The sequence below is a fragment of the Cryptomeria japonica genome, chromosome 8 (genome assembly GCF_030272615.1).
Source record: "Cryptomeria japonica chromosome 8, Sugi_1.0, whole genome shotgun sequence".
Lineage (NCBI taxonomy): Eukaryota > Viridiplantae > Streptophyta > Pinopsida > Cupressales > Cupressaceae > Cryptomeria > Cryptomeria japonica.
Genome location: NC_081412.1, coordinates 334,382,408 through 334,404,643, shown reverse-complemented (window position 1 = coordinate 334,404,643; position 22,236 = coordinate 334,382,408). Strand labels below are relative to the sequence as shown.

General features: G+C 35.1%; 1 protein-coding gene across 2 annotated transcripts in view; it reads left to right on the top strand.

Moving 5' to 3' along the window:
- Positions 1-22,236, top strand: part of LOC131061529 (SH3 domain-containing protein 2) — an 81,219-nt gene that overhangs the window by 34,570 nt on the left and 24,413 nt on the right. The window contains exons 5-9 of one of the 2 annotated variants that reach the window (XM_057995265.2): positions 2,897-2,998; positions 3,188-3,388; positions 3,471-3,533; positions 3,679-3,840; positions 3,940-4,014. In XM_057995265.2, coding sequence (XP_057851248.1) covers positions 2,897-2,998; positions 3,188-3,388; positions 3,471-3,533; positions 3,679-3,840; positions 3,940-4,014 — 603 coding nt within the window. Of the gene's footprint in view, positions 1-2,896; positions 2,999-3,187; positions 3,389-3,470; positions 3,534-3,678; positions 3,841-3,939; positions 4,060-22,236 lie in introns of both variants that reach the window. The other variant, XM_057995266.2, reaches the window with a different exon arrangement.

The following is a 22,236-nucleotide window of genomic DNA, read 5'->3' as shown; positions in this document are numbered from 1 at the left end:
AGGAGGAAATGTGGGGACATGTTTCATTTACTATAAGCTGAAATTACTATATTCCACGTAATTTTTGGCAAGGGGATGGGAGGAAATGTGGGGACATGTTTCATTTACAATAGGGGATGGGAGGCCCGTTTGGGGGGATGGTAGGGGTTGACAATTTAAAAAAATGACAATAAAAAATATAGGAAATTTTAATTATTCATATGATGAGGCATTCACCATATTCATTATATAACTATTTAATAACATTATAGCTGAATTGAGAATTCATGTATTGACATGCAAATTAACAAAATTTCATTGTTTTCGTTGTTAATGTGCACATATATAATAGATGATAAAGGGCCAAAAGGCCACAACTACAAAATGGTGAAATGTAGAAATTCTGAAAAAACAATGTATTCCATAAATCAGGGCACATTTGATGATCAGGCATTTTATTAATTCTCTCTCTCTCTGTGAACCACTTTTAGATTTTGTTTAAAGGTAGGTGTTTAATGCCTAGACAACTGACAATCATGGTCTTACTGCACTTTGGTAACGCAATATAATTGAAATTAAAATCCTTGCAGTGTTTGATTACTGATGAGGTGTATTGTTTCATAGGAGGTTGCTTCAGATTTATAAAAGACCACTTTAATTACTCAGAAATTGCAACTGCATACGAATGAACTGAAAAATCTGGTTTACAATACAAAGGGAAGTATAAATTATAGAATTTTTTGGTTTCAGTTTTCAGCCATGATGACATCATATTCATGGCCAATTTTAGTAGTATTAGGGCAATGACAGGTTAGCAATTTCCAGCTGGTATGTGGACACAACTTTAACAACAGTCAATATTTAATTGATCCATTATTTAATAAAGTGGTTTAACTATGGTTCACTGTATAGTACCCCCAAATTGATTACAAATCCATTTCAGAACATTTGACTAAAAAGGAACTTACAGGTTTTTATGCAGGATTATCCATATTAATTTGCTTTCAAATCTTATAATTTTTTATTTTTTTGAGAAGCTGTGATTGACGTCTGGGGATTGATGACTGACCCCAGGATGAATGAGGGATGCCATTGACATCTGCAGCCATCCTAGATGGCTGGGTGGTGTTTCTGGGATGTTTCTGGATATACCAGGTAGTGGGAATGGCCCAGGGATGTTTCTGGGATGTTTCTGGATATACCAGGTAGTGGGATGTCCTTGAAATTTGACAGGTATGGGGATGGCTGGGAGACCTCCAGGGACTTGGTCCTGTGTAACCTTTGCAAATTTATGTAGAGTTGTATTGATGTATATCATTTTGCATCAAAGAGAATGACTCTTAATATGTCTTCAATCCTATCTTGAGTGGAAATTGTATCATTGATAAAGACTCCACTTTAGACTTTGTAGGATCATCTTTTGCACTGTCTGATGTCTCAATGTGAGCCATGTTGGAAACAACCTGAGCAAATTTTAGCACTGTTTCTGCTGCTGTTTTCAAAGATGATAATTATTTTTGCAATTCAATTTGAAAAAGAGCTCTGAGGTCTAGGTTTCTCTTCCCAGAACTTTCTATTGTAAACTTCTTGACTCTAAGTCCGATTGACCTACTTTTTTTTGGTCATATGTGGACGTTAATACAATTTCTTTCTTTCTTTCTAGTATTATTCATCAAATTAAGTAAAGTGGATACAACAATGCCAACTAAATGTTCAATGTAAGCTAGGAGCTCCAGCATGCTTTCAAGTGATTCACCATAGAATAGAACTTGATACAGAGGTCCCCAACTAGTTGCGTTGCCAATATGCATGTAAAACCCAAGCATCTTCACTAAGATATTATATTAACTTTGAGGTTAGAGCCCATTGCAGGGTTCAGGGCAGTGCACTCACCAAGCCCAAATTGAATCCTTTGAGGCCACAAAGATCTTCATAGCCAATTCACCTTTTTTTCGGTTTCTCCAACTTTTTAATATGTTAAATGACTACTTTTTACAGGATGTCATCTACTTTACAGAATTGTCCTGGGATCGGTCCCTTTGGGGTTGGTGCTCAAGTGGACAGCAGGGGGATATGTTTTGTTCTCATCCTTCTACCACTGGGACATCTTTGCTCCCTGAAATAGTCGTTTTACCGCGGGGACTTGTTCTTGGGGAACACCATATTTTGTCTCAATCAAATGACACTAAGTATCTTGTTCTTTGAGTTCTGAACCATACTTCAAGATCCTTTGTTAAAATGAAAGTGCCCTGGGAAAAGAAAAAATTTGGGTCATAATACTTGATGATGAACTTATAAGAAATAAAAAACCTAATTTAGCAAGAAGTAATGATGGGCCTGAAAAATTAATGAATCTTTTGTTTCCAGTTATGTCTCAATCAAATGATACTTAAATATGTGAGTTACAACGATATGCTGTTTGATTTTTGAGCCAATCTTGAAGTTTAAATGATATGTTGAAATGAAAAGCATCTTGTTAGGGAAAAAGAAAAACTTGGAGTAGGAATCCTTGATGAAATTGTATTACTGTTTAAGTATATTTTTGTCTTAGATTCTTCATGATGACATTGTCAATGACCTTTCTGAGTGTATTCATCTATACTGCATTTATCTTGATAAAAATGTTATGGCTTATGACAAAGAGACAAATGAAGAACTAGATATTTCTGTCACACTGAATGTGGATAAATGGTTCTCTCAGCTTTAAAGTTGAGCTATTATAATTTTGTTCTTTGAAATTCTATATTTGTATATGCTCTCTATTCTATATTGTGCTGTGATTTTGGTAATATTTTATATAACAGGCTGCTAGTATTCTCATCCTTCTGAGATTAATGATTTATTAATAAAGATTCAATTGTCATGCTTTCTTAAGAATATGCTATAATACTGAAGATTTAGTAGTGAAAATTGTCAGATAGCAGAACCTTTAAGAGCAATGATCACGGGAGCTCCTTTGGAAGATGCTCGCCATCTTGCTCAACGTTATGACCAAATGCGACAAGAAGCTGAGCTACAGGTGTCTTTTTGTTCTGAGAAGTATGCTGCATATGAAATGTGATGTGGTTAGTGTTTGCTGTGATTTTATTTCAAATTTTTTCTAGTTTGAGGTGTAAGGTAGAGTAAGACTTTTGAGAGGAATTATAGTTAAATAAAAGCTTTCTTTTTCATGGTTTGTGATTGTGGTTTGCATGTGGAATATATACAGGGAACTGAAGTTTCAAAACGACAAGCAAGAGTCAGAGAGGTTCCAGACAACCCTGATAATAGAATGAAGTTGCAAGCAGCTGAAGCAAAGATGCAAGAACTTAAGGCCAACATGGCAGTTTTAGGAAAGGAGGCTGCAGCGGCAATGGCTTCTGTTGAGTCACAACAACAAAGGCTGACACTTCAACGTCTAATTGCTCTGGTATACATTTATCTATTTTCCAGTTAATGATGTAATCTTTAATTTCTCATTACTGTTTTGATTAAGTCACTTTACTGTCTAGGTTGAAACAGAAAGGATATTCCACCATAGAATTGCACAAATTCTCGATGAATGTCAAGCAGAGGTACTATCCTAGGCTAGGATGTCATAGATAGTATGATTTTTTTTTTTTTTAATATGTTACTTGTTTGCTTAATTATACTATATCTTGTTTGAAGTGCAATTTGATGTGCTTACTGCAACATTCTGGTTTGTTATCATCTTAATAGATGGTTTCAGAGAAGCAACGAATTGAATCTGCACCATCTATAGTATCTGATAATTATATACCTCCCCCAACATATGAAGAATTTAAGATGAATGGGAGTCGTGCATCTCAGATCTCGTCTTTAGATAGATCTGTTGAGATAGCTATGTATTTCTTAGCTGAGGTAAGTTGGACATTTCTTATATATGCATTCATGAAAGGAATGCTGCAGTACTTAGATATTTTGTTGTTTATGAAATTAAACTCTGCCACTTACTTGCAGGCAATGCATGCATTTGAAGCTGAGTCAGAGGGAGAGCTAAGTTTAGCAATTGGTGATTATGTTGTAGTTCGACAGGTTCTCACTTGTACCCATTTACAGAAAAAAAATGTTCCAGATTAGGTTAGTTTAAAAATATTTAAGTGTTGCAAAGAAATACCTATGTGAAGCTAGGATGCTAATTTAAGAAACTGTGATAGTAGTAGCACTAGACATGATATCATGAAAACTGTAGAACGACAATGCACATCATACTTATCAGCTTATCTGTTTATGGTCTGTAGATCGCTAGTTGAAATATAAAGAGATAAATGATAGTCCAATCAAGAAGTAACATGATCTGAAGGTATAGGAAACATAAGTAAATTCCTTTTCTAAACCTTAATGAATAAAGCGAGGTTTTACAAGCATAAACTGATATTTCATTTTGCTAAGAAGTTTGATTGATTTAAGTTTATATCCGTTGGCCCTTTTTGACTATCCTGTCTGTGGATATGGGATCTACTAGATAGAAGGTGATCTTGGGAACCATCTCAATAAGGGTGTTAAAGAGTTTCAGCTTGTGGAGCTTATGCACTGATTTTTCAAGGTTATCAATGTTATGCCTGTTGATTTTCCCAGGTTTTATTGGATGTATTTTAATGTATATATCTGATTCAATCTGATACTTGCATTCTTGGAATTCTATGTGTTCTCAAATTGAATAACATTATACTATATATATTCCTTTGGAGAGGCATGTCCTTGAACGGACATGTCTCTCCTTTAATTATAATAATTTAATCAATATTATAATGTTTCATCAATCAATTATTAATTTGGAATAATATAATAGATTAATATTGAATATTAAATTTTATATGATTAATAATAATATAATAATATAACATAATAATATATTATTATTAATCAACATATATTATACGTATTCTAAATGATCATTCGACTGAAGCTACAAACATTAACACTCCCTCTTAGCTAGGGAGGATGATCAGACAGAATGTGTAGTGATCTCCCATGTCAACACTTATGGCCGTCACCATAGCTACACAAAACATAATTAACACTCCCTCTTAGCTAGGGAAGATAAAATCAATGCAAATGCATTAAGTCTAGATTAATTATGGAATAGAGAAAATATTATCTCACTATGATATCAAGAAGCATGGTATAAACAAGAATATCAAGGCACATGATATTCACCATAACTCAAAAATATCATCTCATGATATTGGGAGTATTTGCATCAACCATATGATGCTCATCACAGGGGACCATAGTCTCAAGGTGTGAATTTGCCTCCGTTGGCAATTCTATTCACAAGCTCTTGCGTGAATTGCCTCTGCCGGCGATTCTATCCATAAGCTCTTGTGTGGATTGCCTCAATCGGCGATTCTATCCATGAGCTCTCACGTGGATTGCCTCAGTTGGCGATTCTATCCATGAGCTCTCATGTGGATTGCCTCAGTCGGCGATTCTATCCACAAGCTCTTACGTGGATTGCCTCAGTCGGCGATTCTATCCACGAGCTCTCATGTGGATTGCCTCTGTCAGCGATTCTATCCACAAGCTCAAGTTATTGTAAGATCGTCACCTTCCAATAACCTCAAAAATACAAGTGGAAATCATTTGGAAGTCGTCACTTCCTTATGATTTACACAGGGCCCATAAGGCATTAAATGATTTCATTAGTATAATAATCAATTGAATCAAGTTTTACCTCATAAGTGTTTCACCTTTAATAGTGAAAATCCCTCTCAATCACTATGATCGAAATTGTCACAAGTTGACTGAACCATCTGCTCCCTCTGAAGCTCAAGTTCTTGTATCAACCTCTTGTCCTCTTTTGAAATGTCAGACTCCCTCTGCATCTGGTCTCAATCATCAATTCGTTTATAAGCATCAATTTATTTCTCCCTTTAATTTAATTTTATTGTGATTTCGTCCTGAAGGTATGTCAGAGAGATATTACAAATAGCTCATAAACTAAATTATCTCGAACAGAAATACCAATGATAGAAGCATACAAGATTTTACTAGCCAATATTATAGCATAAATTACAAACTCAATAATTCATGTGCCTTAATAAAACATGGAATACTTATCTTAAGTTTAAAACATTTCCTTTCATAAGGTGAGCCCATATAAGAAATATCACGCATGAATCATCTCTCATCATAATTCCCTTTGAATGATGTAGAACATTTTCATAATTTTGATCAACACTTTCATTATGATCTGCCACACACATTCGTTAATAACTTTTGCAATTTACCACATTTATCCAATCTCTTCGGTGAGATGTTAGAAAATCTAATTACAAACATTTCCTCCAAGTTATAGCAAGATCCAACGGTTAAAACAAAAGTTATGACATTTTTCCCAAAACTGCTAACCCTAGGTAGGGTTTCAAGTGACCTGCACCAAAGTCGTCATATCTTGCACAAAACTGAACTGAATCAAATTTGATGAGATAAACATATTTGAAAACTAGAAACACAGATCTTTCCATCCATATATTATAGTCCTCATTTTGAGGCCAACCAAGGGCCGTACAATGGCATATTTCAGACTGAAAATTCTAAAAAAAAACACTGAATTCTCCAACCCTCTCCAACCTCCAAATTAAACTTCACAGGCCTGAGCTCTGATACCATGTTGATTTTCCCAGGTTTTATTGGATGTATTTTAATGTATATATCTGATTCAATCTGATACTTGCATTCTTGGAATTCTATGTGTTCTCAAATTGAATAACATTATACTATATATATTCCTTTGGAGAGGCATGTCCTTGAACGGACATGTCTCTCCTTTAATTATAATAATTTAATCAATATTATAATGTTTCATCAATCAATTATTAATTTAGAATAATATAATAGATTAATATTGAATATTAAATTTTATATGATTAATAATAATATAATAATATAACATAATAATATATTATTATTTATCAACATATATTATATGTATTCTAAATGATCATTCGATTGAAGCTACAAACATTAACAATGCCATCCACAAACAGTGTGTAATTTCTATCATTGTAATTTTTCATGATGATATATATTGTCTATCAATGTCTGACAATTTCATAAGAAAATAAAATTTTGTGAAAGCCTAAGCTGATTTTTGGGCCTATTTAGCTTATGGGTCTGGCAATATGATTTAAGTTTATATTAAAATGATAAGGCAGAGTGTGATACCATTGTTAATTATTACTATCTTGTCTTGGTCCGGGAAGTATCCTTTATCAATTTTGACTACCATAAGTTCGCTAATTTCTTGATAATGTAGATTTATGGTTGACATGTCCAAGTAGTCTACAATATGCCATTTAGTCTTGTAAAGGAACTAAATTCTTGCATGTTTTGGTGACAGGTAAATGAATTATTGGGATAATTGGAGATTAGGCATGTGGGGAACAAGAACAACATGGGATGGGTAGGTGATGAGACAATAGACGGCAGACCATCAACATAAAAAACACTTAACCTAAATATTTACTAGAGATTAGCAAATATGAATATCAAAGCATGGAAATATGCATATTATCAATGAAGATGCATATTGCAAAAATCAATTATATATCGTGGAAATAGGGAAGTCATTTATATTCAAATAAATGGAGCAGATGAGAGAGAGTCATTATATGACTATACTACCACATATTTATGCAATAAATAAACAATGAAGTACATCATCCATCAAGTTCAAATAGCTTGTGCTTCATTACATATCTTAAAATGATCCAAGTTTCAGTGGAACTCCCTGGTGTCGCTATCATTTTTCATTATTTCTGTCCTAAGAATTATTCATGATGTCAAGTGGCAGCTTGATCAAACTATTTGGTACCTCTGTACCCTTAGACTCATGCAATCAAGGCATTCTTTGAGTATGTTGGTGCTAAAAAATGCAGGCCATCTTCTCCAGCACTACAACCCAAAGAGAGACAAAGGGGTATCTCAGGCAAAGAGAATGATACATCCACAAAGAGAGGGTGTCTTTGGACCAACAGATAAGATTAGGAAAATTCGTCTTCTTCTTCAGGCTCTGCAGAACTGGGGGGGTTATTCCCTTGAGATATTAAGATAGAACAACAGTTGGAACAAAAGGCTTTGATTACGATGCCTTAATTGCGCTCAGGAACAGCCTACCAGACCTCAATGACAGCAGATACAAGCAAACATTTAGTAAGTGCATCCAAAAGTCTTAACAGGTTTTAATCACCAAAGATGAATCCTTTCAGATCACATGCATACTTATATCTTGCAATGTCATTATCAGAGCCCTTTAAATATCTATTTGACATGAGCTCATTGAAGAGTAAATTTATGAAGCAAAGGAGCTGCAAGGGTGAGCACAACTCATACATGCAGAAACCTCTGAACATCTCATTCAAATATGACTCCCTTAAGACATGGCAAAAGTAATCACAGTGTTCTATGCATGCAAGCACGTCAGAAAACTAAATTAAATTAGAAAAGAAAAAAAACTTAATGAAATTGAATGATTGAATCCTAAGACAGCTGATTGGTGGTACTCCAATGGGCAATAGAGTTGCAACATGTAAGAAAGAAAGATGATCATGTGGGATGCAATAGAATCACAAACAAGAAAACACTGATACCATATCTTCTTAGTAATTTAGAGCTAATCAACAATATTCACATGCAACAAAGAGAGACCATTATAAAAAAGTTTGTAATGCATTATAATGCCAACGTTAATCAACTCTTCATTACATCAGGCCATCAAATGTAGCAAGAGACATACTAGGCCAGCAACTAGGTTCAAAGATTCTCTAGAGATATTACATCCCATCATAGAGACATACTATTATATAATCACCCAGCTCAACCACACATCTCTACAATTGATACAAGCATGATCTTTCCCTTATAGTGTTGCAAGGCAGGGAATTGGCTCCAAGGCCAGCCCTTATAACATCCTTATATAGGGATAGATATCACTACAATTTCATTATGCAAGTTGGGTAGGAATGCTAGACTGGTCAACAAGTTAGTAAGTCTCTCATGTTTGCTTGCATCATCTTCACATAGTTGCATACATGCAGCTATAACCTTTAATACGAGAACCATGTCCAATCGGATACAAACCATGCCCTTGAGGTGCCCATAGGTGTCAAGAAAGATTTGAAAACCATCCCTTGTTCTATTGCTTTAATTTGAAGCCACTATGGTGTTTCGGGTCATGCATGGGGGTAGGTAGTGTTTTGTGCATGAACAATGCAATAACTATAAAATGTCCTATAGGCCCAAAGTTGAGGATTCAAGGAGATGCCTACTAGGATGCCAATAAGGATTGGTAGTCGTGACTTGGGGAGAATGTGTGCCAGGTGAGGATTTTCTATTTTGGGGGATGTGGGATTATGAATTTTGTGAGTAGTAGTTGTTGAGAAAGTGACATGCCTAATACCACTATGGAAGAGGGAAGGTGGTAGGAGGATTTCTAGGGGCCTCAAAAGGAAAATGCAAAGAGTAGTGGGGGTTGGGGAAATCATATGCTCATTACCAAGTTTGGAATGGGTAACGATGTCATGTAAATAGTAAAACCCTAAAGGCACAAACATAAATGTGGGATATATATTTTAGGATGACCAAGTGTAGAATGCTCTTTGGGGAGGAAGGCAAAATTATTGGAAGTGGTTGGGGATTAGGGAAAAAGAAAACCTGACATTAAAGTAAGAGGAAATGTGAAGGGCTAAGGTGAGGAATGGAGAAATTGTTGGGGAGTAGGGATTGGGCATGAGAGATGCCGCATATCTTTAAGCATGATGGTAGGAGGAAATCTAAAATCCCAAGCTTGAAGGTGAAGGAGGTAGGAAGGAAAGCTTGGATCGGAAAATGAAGAAATAACCACCTTGGAAGAGAAAGTTCAAAGCTTAGCAGAAGACAAAAAGAGGTTCAAGGGTGTAGGGAAATAAGGAAAGGTGTGTTGGAATGTGTAAGTCTGAAAATATGAACAAGATAGAAGGACTAAAAAAAACTCTAGAAGTACATGGTTTTAGGGAATAGAGGGAGAGCATGCCAGCAAAGGAAAAAGCCAAAACTTGACAAAGGCCAAAAATAGCCATAAACACTCCTAACACTTAGAATTTTTTGTGTTTGAGAGATTTAGGCACATGATAATGATATGAAGGAGGCAAAACACAACACCAAACATGAATTTGACCAAGGGGGCCTACTGAGGGAATTCTTTGACTAGTTATCAATGATGGGCATAGCTGGGCCAAAGCATTAAAGGGGGCACTATACTTGTAAAATTTTGGATTGTTGGGGCAAATGGCAATAGAGTCGATATTCCATTTCTCTTCAATTTGCTTCAAATATTCAAGTCTTTTGGATTTGGTAGTGAAGGTTGTTGTGCATAGAAATAACTTCTTTTTTAGAAAATTATATTAATAATAGTGCAAAGAAAGATAAAGGAAGACTTCTCTCTAGGAAAAAGGAAACTAACAAATATGAGCAATAGGAAACTTAAAGCTTAAGAATTTCATCCTTATGTATCATCATTGCCCCTTGCATCTAGTCTTCATGAAGAATTAGGTTGTGTAAAAGTAGCATTGCCTAAGTACCTTTCTCCCATTGATGAGAACCATCTGTGCAATGATAGTTATAAATCCTCTTTTCTTTGTATTGCTCTTCAAAATCTTTCTCCTAGGCCTCTACATTGAGTTGGCTGCATATGGTTCCATGTAAAACGGTTGTTCATCGTCAACCATAGTTTAAAAACTCGTGGACTCACCACGGACTCGCCATGGACTCGCAAGTCTAGTGGTGCCACGAGTCGACTCGCCATGGACTCACAAGGCGAGTCCTAGCGAGTCTTTTTGAAAGACTCGTGAGTCTTTCTAATTGACTCGCGTGTGTCTTTCGCTTGGACTCGCGAGTCTTTTGACTAGACTCATGCAACCCAGAAAACATGTCAAAAAATTATTTAAATCTTTTTTTTTCAAGTCACTCTCATTCTCTTCATCAGAATATATACATGAAATATAACATTTAAGTATAAGTGGCAATTCTATATGTCCTTTCTTATGCTTTAAGTTATATTTCATGTATATATTGGCAGGATGTTTGAGAGTGCTTTCAGATCTCTAGGAATTATAATGCAAATTCTAGGTTAGAAGATCTTTTAAATTTTAGACAGTCAAATTTCAGTAATCAGTAGACTCCTATTAGCATTCTCTCGCCCTCTCTATCTCACTCACTTTATCTGCCCTGAATTTTAGACCTATCTATCTCCCTATCACTCTTCCTCTATCCCCTCTCTCTACCACTCTCCATCTCAGTCTCTCCTCTCTCCCCCAAGATCTAGATCTATCATTATATGTAATTTTGTAAACATTTATAAACTTATGCTGCTATTATACACTTTAAAGTTTGAAACTATGAGTATGAATGATGAGATTTCAAATATTGAGTGTTTGGAGATCATATGACGTGTAATGTTTCAATTATGGCTCTTGTGTTCTCTAAATGCAAATCTCTTTATGTTTTTTTGTAAAACTATGGGTTTTTTTTTGCCAAGTCCTTGCCGAGTCTTTCGCGAGTCTTTCACGAGTCCGAGTCCAATTTTTTGGTTTGCCGAGTCCGTGGTGAGTCCGAGTTTTAAAACTTTGGTTCATCCTATACCACACCCTTTGTATCTTTTGTTTAGCGTTGATCATTTTGTCATGGACTTTATGAGGTCTTGCATTGATAATTTTATTGTTGTCAAATATTGGGTATATAGATTGTAAAATAGGTCATACTAAAGTCAATTGTCTATAGAGGATCTTTTGTCAAGTTATGGATCATACAATCAGGGATTTCTCATAGAATTTCAAGACTTATGGGTAAGAGTGTCAGGAGTACTCTTTTTTCAAGGAGAGCCATAAATGCCAGTTGCCACCCCAAGTAAAACAACAAAAGAATAAGGATGCATCTCCTAGTATGTTTATAAGTGCATCACTTGGTGGTTACTGCAATCAATTGTATAATAGATGTCAAAATATGGATGGAAATAAAGACAAATCTTGCATGATGGCTAAGATGACCGATTATATAGTGTCAGATTTGTAATAAATGAGGCCATTTTACAAGAGATTGGCCTACTAATCAAGGTACTCCTAGATTTCTTTGTCAATGATGTGACTTGAGTATCATGTTGATGGTAATTGTCCAAAACAAGCTAATGTCAATATGTTTGACCTAATCAGCGAGGAAGAAGTAATGGCAAATACTATATCCCAAGCAAAATTAGATAACTATTTGAACCCACCCACAAAAAAACAAAGGTTTGCCAAATAAAAAGTGGAAGTTGGAGAGAAATCTTGAAGAAAGGTGATAATCACATGTGATACAACAATGAACAAACTTAGTTTTGATAAAGCTATTGCTAGGCAAATATTGCAAACCACGATTTATTGCATATTATTTTGGAACTAAAGGGGACTATAACTACTAATGCACGAGTCTTTTGCCACGAAGTATAGTACACACACACACACACCTACTATTAGATGACACAATGTTGGGTGAGGGAGAACATATCAAACAAAAGAAGCGATTAATAGTAGACTCCTTTGTTAGGAAGTCAAATGATTGACATCATATGCATGATAATGACCCTACCTTGATGACCTGTACTCATGCAAATGGAGATGTTAGGAGGTAAGCTTATCAATACCATTGTGAGTCATGGATTTGATGTGAACATGCTTCTAGAGGAGATTTCAGGAGTATTAGGAAACCCTCTATTTGGCTACCAAACTTCTAATAGGTAGGAGAAAACCAATGCAGCATAAAAGTGTTGGGAGTTCCCATGGTTGAGTGCTGTTTCTGGATTCAAAGAAGGCTTGTCATGCATTATTGGGTCGAAGTTGGCTAATAACAGCCAAAGGTGACCATAATTGGAAAAGGAATTTATTGTCCACCGAAAATAAAGGCTGAAAGTATATAATAGAGTTAAAGAACTAGGTAGTGAACAAAGAGGTAGCCTCATCTAAAGGGTCATTATATTTGAACTTTGATGAAGAAGGCTCGGTAGGTGGAGATTGAGGTACCATAGATTTGAGTGATGAAAGTGTTCTAGAGTTACCATCTTGGTTGTAACTTTTTGGAGATCATGGATATTAAAGAAGGGAAAAGTAAATAATGAGATGACTGAAGAATTTGCTTATTATCTTACAAAATTTACAGAATATAAGAGGATAATGCTGGACTAGATGTGAAACCTGCCCATTAATTTGGTAATATTAAGGACATGAAATACAAAGAGTCCCTATGGTGAAGCTAAATTAAGAACTAGGAGATATTGAAGATGACTAGGATCTGGTATAATGCAACTATTAGATTTATTATGGACTACAAAGACCTATTCGCCTGGATGTATGAAGACTTAAAGGGGGTAGCATTGGAGATACGTGTTCATAGAATCCCTTTAATACCTGGAGCACAATTGATATAGAGGAAAGCAAGCTAAAAACCAGACTCTGTAATGCTTGGAAACTTCACTAGGATCCCATATCTTGATATTGTCACTAGATGTTTCATCTTCCATCACAGAGTGGATTATCATAAGTTGACTCTGCACCCATTTCAAAGAGAGGATTATCAAAAATTTGAAAGTCATTCCTATTCTCTTGCTCAAACCCATCTTGTTGATCCAAATCTGCATATGCAACTTCTGATTTGTTTGGGAACCCTCTAAATCAAACTCCTCTTGAAGACTATCAAGTTTATGAGTTACTTGCTTGATTTTTTAGCTCTTTGTTCATTCTCTTGCTCCCTGAGAAGTTTTTTATCAGCTAGCTGTCCTTCTACCTCCATTAGTGGCCATTTGAGTATTTTCTAACATGTCTTTATTGAATCAAGCTGAAGAGTAAGCTCATCAACTTTCTCTCCTCTTCCTTGAATGCGCTAATGGCCTCCTTTGCAAATTCGATGGCATACTCTTGATCTCTAATCAAGTGCAAGTACTTTGATTTCACAGTCTCCAAAGATTCTTTGATAAGTTGCAAGTTTGAAGAAGTAAATCTACCCTTGATGCCTTTCTGCGTGAGGAATTCAAAGATCTTGTGAGTGTTGTCCAAACTCACGAGGACTTGAATCTCGTTCTCACTAATTACCAAGAGTTGATTCTTCAATTCACATAACTCTGCTGGTCTTTGTTCAACCAAGTGACTTGGTTCTCCATGTAGCAAAGATCTGAAGTATCTTCATTTTTAGGAGTCACATGATCTTCAAAATTTGCTTTCTCCTCACAATCACTTTGATCAAAAGTCATGGCAGCACCATAAACAATGAGCCATCACTAAGTGCTGATTTAAAATCTTCATCAGGCTCCATTTCATCATGCTCTTCTACTGAATTCTCTGAGAAGTCAAACTGGTGTCCTTCATGCGTGGGAAATTTCCACTCAAAATCTGGATTGCCATCACTGGAATGATGTAGATGCTCCTCGTTAGGTGCTGATTTGAAAATTTCGGCAGCATCAAACCCTTCATTAGTAGTTGCAATTTTTTTAAATAAATCATTCTGGAGCTCTGCCATACATGCTTCTTGATAAAAGACATCTTCTTCTTCATAATAAAATTCAGATTGTTTGTCTCTTTCACATTCAGGCTCAACTTCAAAAATTTCTATTGTTGTCTTCTCAAAATCAGTAAGCTCTTTCATTGTCACACTTTTTTCCTTGGGCTCATCATTTTGTTTGAATAAACATGTTCTGGAAGTTACTAATTGATCTTCTTTGTTCATGCATTGGTGTCTAGACTCCCAAATTCCTTGCATAAGAAGCAAAGATTATTTCGTCTGAGCTCATTTTTGCTAGTAACTTACTCTTTTTCTACTTCAAGATTCCCCTCTTCTCTTGCATAGTGTAGTGTCCCCTCTTTAGGCCTAAGTATTTGGAGTTCATTAGCCTATTATTGATTCCCCATGGGCTAATGCGTATGGGTAGGGGGACTTTGGAGATATTTAGTAATTAAATGCAAAATTAAATAAGCTCTAATGTTTTAACTTTGTGCATTTAATTAATATTTTTATCTGACTTGGTCTTGGTGCACATTTAGGAGTATAATGAAATATTTTTAATTTATTCCTAAGTTCTAATGGTCTTGGGCATGGAATGAAAGGAGTCAGAAGGGAAATATTTTCATTAATAAATTCTTCTTAAGTGGCATGAGTGGGATATATTAAAAGCTATTTTATTCTCCCATTGATAGGGCATGGACTTAGTGGAGAATGAAATTATTGAATTTTTACTAAGTTTGGCGTGAAGGGAAAAAGGAGGGAATATGAAGCTTTTTGCGATTCTTTTTTGGGGGTATCCGTGAAGATTTGAAAAAGGAAAAAAATGTAGGTTTTGGTTGCACAGCTCTTGTGAGAGGAGAAACTTGAGAAAATCATCTTCAAGGGTTAAAGATCTCTCTAGGATGGAATACTGTTAGTCTCGTTCAGGGGCTAAGCTGGGCAATCATTGTCATTGATTTTTAAGGGTTTGGTATCAAATTTGATTCAAAGATGAAGATATTTTCTGTATTTTAATTTGCATTAATCTCTTTTCTTTTTGAAGGTGGTTTTATCAGTTTGGAATATCGGTTGAAGGTTTTGCTTATTTGCTGATGCTGGTGCAGCTGTATGGCTTTTTTGGAGGGGTTTGAGTTCAAATATTGATTTGACCTGTGTGTGGGTCAAAAGATAATTTTCTGGGTATTGCTTTATTAATTTTTCTTATGCTTGGTGCTTCCCTAAGACAGGTTTCAGGCTTCATATTGGAGATTTAAAATTTTGGCAACAAGTCAATCCTTCCAGCTGGTGGGATATGATGATTTTGGGTGTGCTTTGAATTTCTGATGAGTCTTCTTGAGGATCCAGTGCAATGATTTGAGCCTTATCCGTGATTAAAACAGAAGGTTTGAAATTTTAATTCAAGGTTGAGCTTTAGACTAAGCAGGTACTCCCTGAGCAAGTTGTGGGATTGTTTGGAAGCATATATGAATAAATGGAACAGATTTTGAAGGCTTAGTGGAGATGTCTGGCCCCAAATTAATTATTTGCAATCAGTTTGGCAGTGATCGAGTGACTTGGAAGATTGTGTGAATATAAGAGTTCAACCCTGTTCCCTCTAGTGCTGGAAAAAGGAGCAAATCTGGAGCTGCTTCAAAACTAACACAGATCTGAAAATCACATCTTTCTGATTTCTGTTATGTCAGTTTAGTTGGATGTCTATATCTGCTAGAGTTTGGTAGGAATCTGACCAAAAAGGACTGCAAATTGGAGAGCTTCATCAGGATGGTTGAAAGACAAATCATCACTTGATTTGTCTTGATTTTGTTTATTGGAGAATCCAGTTTTGAAAATTAGTCCTTCACTTTTTTACAGTCAAAAAATCAGTAATTATAATATTCTGATTCCAAAAGTTGAAATTTTATTCAAATTTCTCATTTCATTCAAGTTAGTATGATTTTCTTTTGGCAATCAGGAATTCAAAACACATTCATCAAAACTCATTAAAAAAAAACAGTGACTACACCAATTGAACAACTATCATTGTCTACAATTTCTGATACAAACACAGTGACAGTGAAGGTTTTATTTTTTATTAAAAAGGAAAAAATTACCACAAATTTTGGGGATTGAACACTTCACATAGAATTCTTGTGATTCTTATGTTTTCACCAACTTTTCCAGAAATTCTTTCCTAATGATTTAATCCTTCAACACATTACACAATTCTTCCAAAGTTTCTTTTAAAGGCTTTACAACTGTAATCACCTCATTCTCTATAGGATTCTGCATGTCTACAACTGTCAAGGAATGGCTGAAATGAACATGGAGGTTCTGGTCACTAACACGCAAAATATCATTGAATCAAGATATTCAACTGAAATACTTCCATTGATTCTTAACTCTCACATGCAAGTGTGATAGCTAACAAGCAACTAAAAATGTAATCTCATCTTTGACATGCAAGTGCTGGACACTAACGTGCGATTGAAATTCTGATCTCTACTCTTACATGCAATTAAAATTTTGATCTCAACTTTGACATACAAGTGCTGATCACTAGCATGCAACTGAAATTCTAATCTCAACTCTGATATGCAAGTGCTGATCACTGACATGCAATTGAAAATGTGCAACAAGAGTTAGCTTCCCAACAAAATGGCAAGAAAATCAGCTTTGATACCACCATAAAGACCGCCCCTACTTTTTTCCAAACAATCTTGACTGAAAACTAAGCAACAGACTGTCCCTGATACACCTTTAATGAATGCTAAGGATCACACTTCTACTGAATCTGCTACTGTAATGAATGCCATTAAAATAAGTAAGTACACACCAGGCGTCCATGGTGACCACATGCCACGCTTATTCATCAGAGTATGTAATGCACAACACAATTATGCACTAGTTGGTTGAGTCGACCACTACACACTTCTTCAATGGAGTGCAGGATAAACAAAATGAACATGCAAGTTACTGGTATGAATCAAGCCTTGATTTAAACCAAAATGGTATATAGTACCAAATTGGTTAGTTATTTAAATGCTATAAGTATTATTGGTAAACTGTCCAATATGACAATACGAGAAATGCATGCACAGAAGCAACCAGCAGTACAACCATCCGGATATTACAAACAAATATTGTTGCAACTAAGAATAAGTGATTACAATGCTTAACAAGAGCTGCAATACAAGCTATATTTTTTAATTTTCAAACTGAAATACTGTTGCAATACGTTTCATGAAGTAATATCACTGTATATCATATGAAATAAAAAGCAATCATACCCAAGTGAAGGACAACTGTAGTAGATGGAGTATGTAACATGCTGAAACAAATAAAGCAAAAGAAATGACAGCTTTGCATCTTTTAACAGAAAGTAAAAAAACACTATATATATATTTTTTCTGAACATCAAATGACTGAAATGAAACTAGATCTTAACCGAAAGATTGAATTAAACAAAGATCTATGCTGAAAGTGTGAATAGAAGATACGAATGTAACTTTAAACATTTCTATTAAATTGAAAGGAGAGGTTTAGAAAATACATTTCTTCTGATGCTAATATTGTGAACTTTCATATCTTTATCGGCTGACCAATGAGGGAAAGTATCATCATGGCGCTTTTCCGCCCAACCATGGACTTACTAGTCCCCTGTGCCATATCCGACTGGATTGGCCTAACCCTTCGCAGGGAGGTAACGGGAAGTTGAACTCATGCCATTTGAGACTTGGTGTATAATCCTACACGGTTCCCTAGTCGGTCATACACTATAGGATACCCCTAACTAGCATGACCTCTGTCTGAGGTGTGTATTTGGACTATAGAACTGACTGACACTCATAATAAGAGCACTACCTTAGCCAAGGTTTTCAATGGATGCAATCTCACTTAACTGTGACGTCAATTCCACCCTTCTCGGCTTCAACTTAGGGCTCTAGGACATAGGTCTAGAAACAAATAAGATTTAACCTATGGTTGACCATATTTGTACTCATATAGAGACTCTTGGCCATACAATAGTTTACATGATTTTTATTATCAACACTAATTCTCATTAGAGGTTTTTGATTAATCTTTCTCATAAATTACTGTATGAAGTATTAGGGATTACTATCCCCCTAGATCAGGAAGGGTAAATGGCTTATGAGCCACTAGCTGCCCATACAATCTTTAAGTGTTTTTTGAATGTACATCTTGCATGACATGACTTTGCTGTCATTGCAATGTCGGAATGTTCTTTTTTTTTTTCAAAATTGAAATGCTAACCACATTATGGTCACTGCTGTTCGACACATATCCATTTTTCTTCCTAAGATAGGGTTTTAGTTCCAACACATGCTAGAGAAGTATAATCTCAGATTGAATGATCAGCCTCACTGCTGTTATATTTTTTAGATTTGGATAATTCTGAGACAATTCAAATTAAGAAGGTAATTTCTTCATAATACAAGTCTTATTGGTATGCAAACCCTCTAATCTGAGCGGTATTATTCTGTATATTCTTACAGCTACACTCATTCCCATTTTCAGGCTATAACTCACACCCATATATATATATATATATATATAGCGTGTGATTATGTAATTATAAAAAATACATTATAGCTTAACCCTGCTGTTGGTTATTTTTCCCAACCATCAAAAACTAAAGGTCTGCCATACTGTGGAAGAACAACCATGCTGTAAGTACACAACCATACTGTACTTACTCAGTATGTAATACTTATCTTCTGATAAAATGTTACTCTCAGCTGTTTACTATAAACAAAGAGTTTTATATATTTCTAACTATCAAGAATTCCTCATAATCATACAATATTAAGCTCTGAGTTTTATGATTCACATCCGTCAAGATTGCACTCACAGCCATATTGTGATACTATACAGCGTATATAAGTTCCCTTTGTCAAAAGAAAGAAAACAACATGGCCATACATTTCAAGGCACTATACATACGTATTCATTTCTAGTCTAGTAAATTCAATTCTCAGCCATTCTAAGTATGCACAGTCATACTGTATATGCACAGCCTTGCTGTGTATACACAGCCATGATCATTTTGTGCAAATAAATATATATTTCTTCATATATGAAACTCAGCCTGTTAATTAATACAAATGTTCACTGCAAAAGCAAGGAAGGGTTTCTTTATCATTAACCCTTTTGAAAACTCTACGAATTACAACAATTCATAAGACAAATGCAGATTACAAAGAATAACGTTTCTTCCTTCCCAAATTTAAGGTGACTAAGGCAAGAACAGAGAACATAAATTATTCCTTTCAACTTTAGAAATGAAGCACATGAATTGGTAACAAAGAGCAATGAGTTGCTGTGCCTTCCCTTGTAGATTGAGCAATGCCAAACAGATTTTCACCAAGCCTAGTTGCCAGTAAGTTGCAACGTTATAAAATGAAGAGTACTGTAGTAAACAAAATGCAGAGCTCTAATATTTTTGCAGACCAAAATTCCCCAAGGAAGAAAAATGCAGAGCTAAAAATCCTCCAAAACTCTTGTGAATAATAATGTGTATCGCCCTTCCAAAGAGAATGCCTAGATGCTTCACGATATTAATTAACCTTTCTTTTTGCCCTAAAAATCACGCCCAATGCATGCATGATTCCTTCACGGAAAAGGTAGAAGAGTCACGCAAAAATCCTTGCCTCCGTTTCTTCTTTGTGAAGTTAAGAGTCATGCCAAAATGGCTTCCTTCCCGACTCTTCTAGAAGGATCGATTACTTATAATTGATTTATTCATTTCCCTTAAAAAATGAATCTCAATATCAATAAAATGTGTGTCAAGGATTCATTTATATTATACTCTATGAGAATTTTTAATATGACATCGAGAAAAGTATAGGTTTATATAAAATCGATACCTTTGTTAAATGCCACTATAAACTTTAGCGGCTTAAGTGTGATTAATATTAAAGCCCTCCCTTTTTAATACACTAAGCTATATTTAAATTAGCCATAATAAAATCGGTTAATGCATTTTTTTTTAATTTAATAATTAAAAATAATAATAATAATAAATAAATTAATAATAATAAACAACTAACTTGGAAAACCATTGATGACTTAGAGTCGTGAAACCCTAAAACCTGTAAACAGACCAATTAGGGTTACTTGACACGGCAGGATGATGAAAATAACATGGTCAATCATGAGACAACTTGACTCACGGTTAGGGTTTCCAGATGGCATGAGTTTTCCCTTTCCTTACCTCCCGACCTGATGATACTTCCCCTCCTCGGAGGACGACGAACTCCTGCACACACTTGGCCAGTTCAACCAGTTAGCTCAAAAATCTTTTCATAATCTCGACATTTTCAAAATATCATTAACAAAAGTAAAACATCTTAATGTCGTAATGTTAACTATCAAAACATCAATCTAACAATTATGAGTCATCAATTCATTGTTCTAAGCGCAATTAACATCATTCAATTATGCATAAACATCTAGGGCGTCATCATTCAGTTAAAACATGAACATCTAGGACACGTTCAATCAATTAAAAACATGAAACATCTAGGACACAATTAAACATCTTGCAAATATAGCATAAACAACTAGGGCACACATATAACATAGCGTAATCACAACATACAAACAACTAGGGCACAAGTGGGATGTAACTGAGCAACCATGAAATTACTGAAGTAACATTGAAAATAACTGTCAAACACTTATACCAAAGTCTGATATAATATAACAACCAATACGAGTCTGGAATAACATTGAATATCATGTAGAAAGCACTCAAATAACTCAACGAATCATACACGTCACTGCTCAAACAATATAGATGATGTATGAACCTTGGAACTCATTGAAAACTCACTGCTCACCATGAAATATGAGTCATATGCAGGTCTGAAATCTAAAACAGAAAGGAAGAGGTTTAACACCATCAAACCCTAGTGCCACAAACCCCGAACTCCTCCTAACATAATTTGATCAACAACAAATCATCTCATGATGAATCTCTACAACCAAGCACTCTAGACTACCGAGAATCACTCTTTAAAAAGCTGCAAACTAACTTAGAAACTCTCACACACACACACCGTACTCCAATATTGGCACACTCAATAAAATGGTACGCAAATTTAGCAAGGTAATTCAACACTTCAAACTCTACAAAATCTCAGTAAATTAGTCAAACCAAAACTTCTATGTCATATCCCCTCCTTGATCGTTATATATACATATATCCTAAATGAAAGAATTATTGTTATTATTTAATATAATAATTATCAAGAAATGATTATTTGAAATTTATTTATTTATATTATCATTTAATTAATAATTATGACTGATAATATTCCAAATAATTGTTTAAGCCTCAACAAAGGTAACCCATGTGAAATCCACATACACTCAACAAATCTATCACAAGCATCATATCCAAATATCTTCAATATCGTTGGCATAGAGGGGAATAATACGAGACATTTATTGTGTGAAAGATATCGATTTGAGATAACTTATAATGGACGACCATGCAAGTCATCGAGGGAGTATGGAGACATCGATACTCCAAGAACATAATCAAATATCATTCCTTACCAAATCGACAACGTTCTGAATACCAATTCTGCAACTAGTCATCAGCTATGACGGTGATTGATATCAATTAGTAAGAAGGCTAAGTGAACAGCAATTAACAATATTGTCAATAATATAAATCGATAACGACATAATGTATGATCAGCGAGTGTGGGAACACACGGAAGTATTTAGTTGATAGCAAGCACTAAC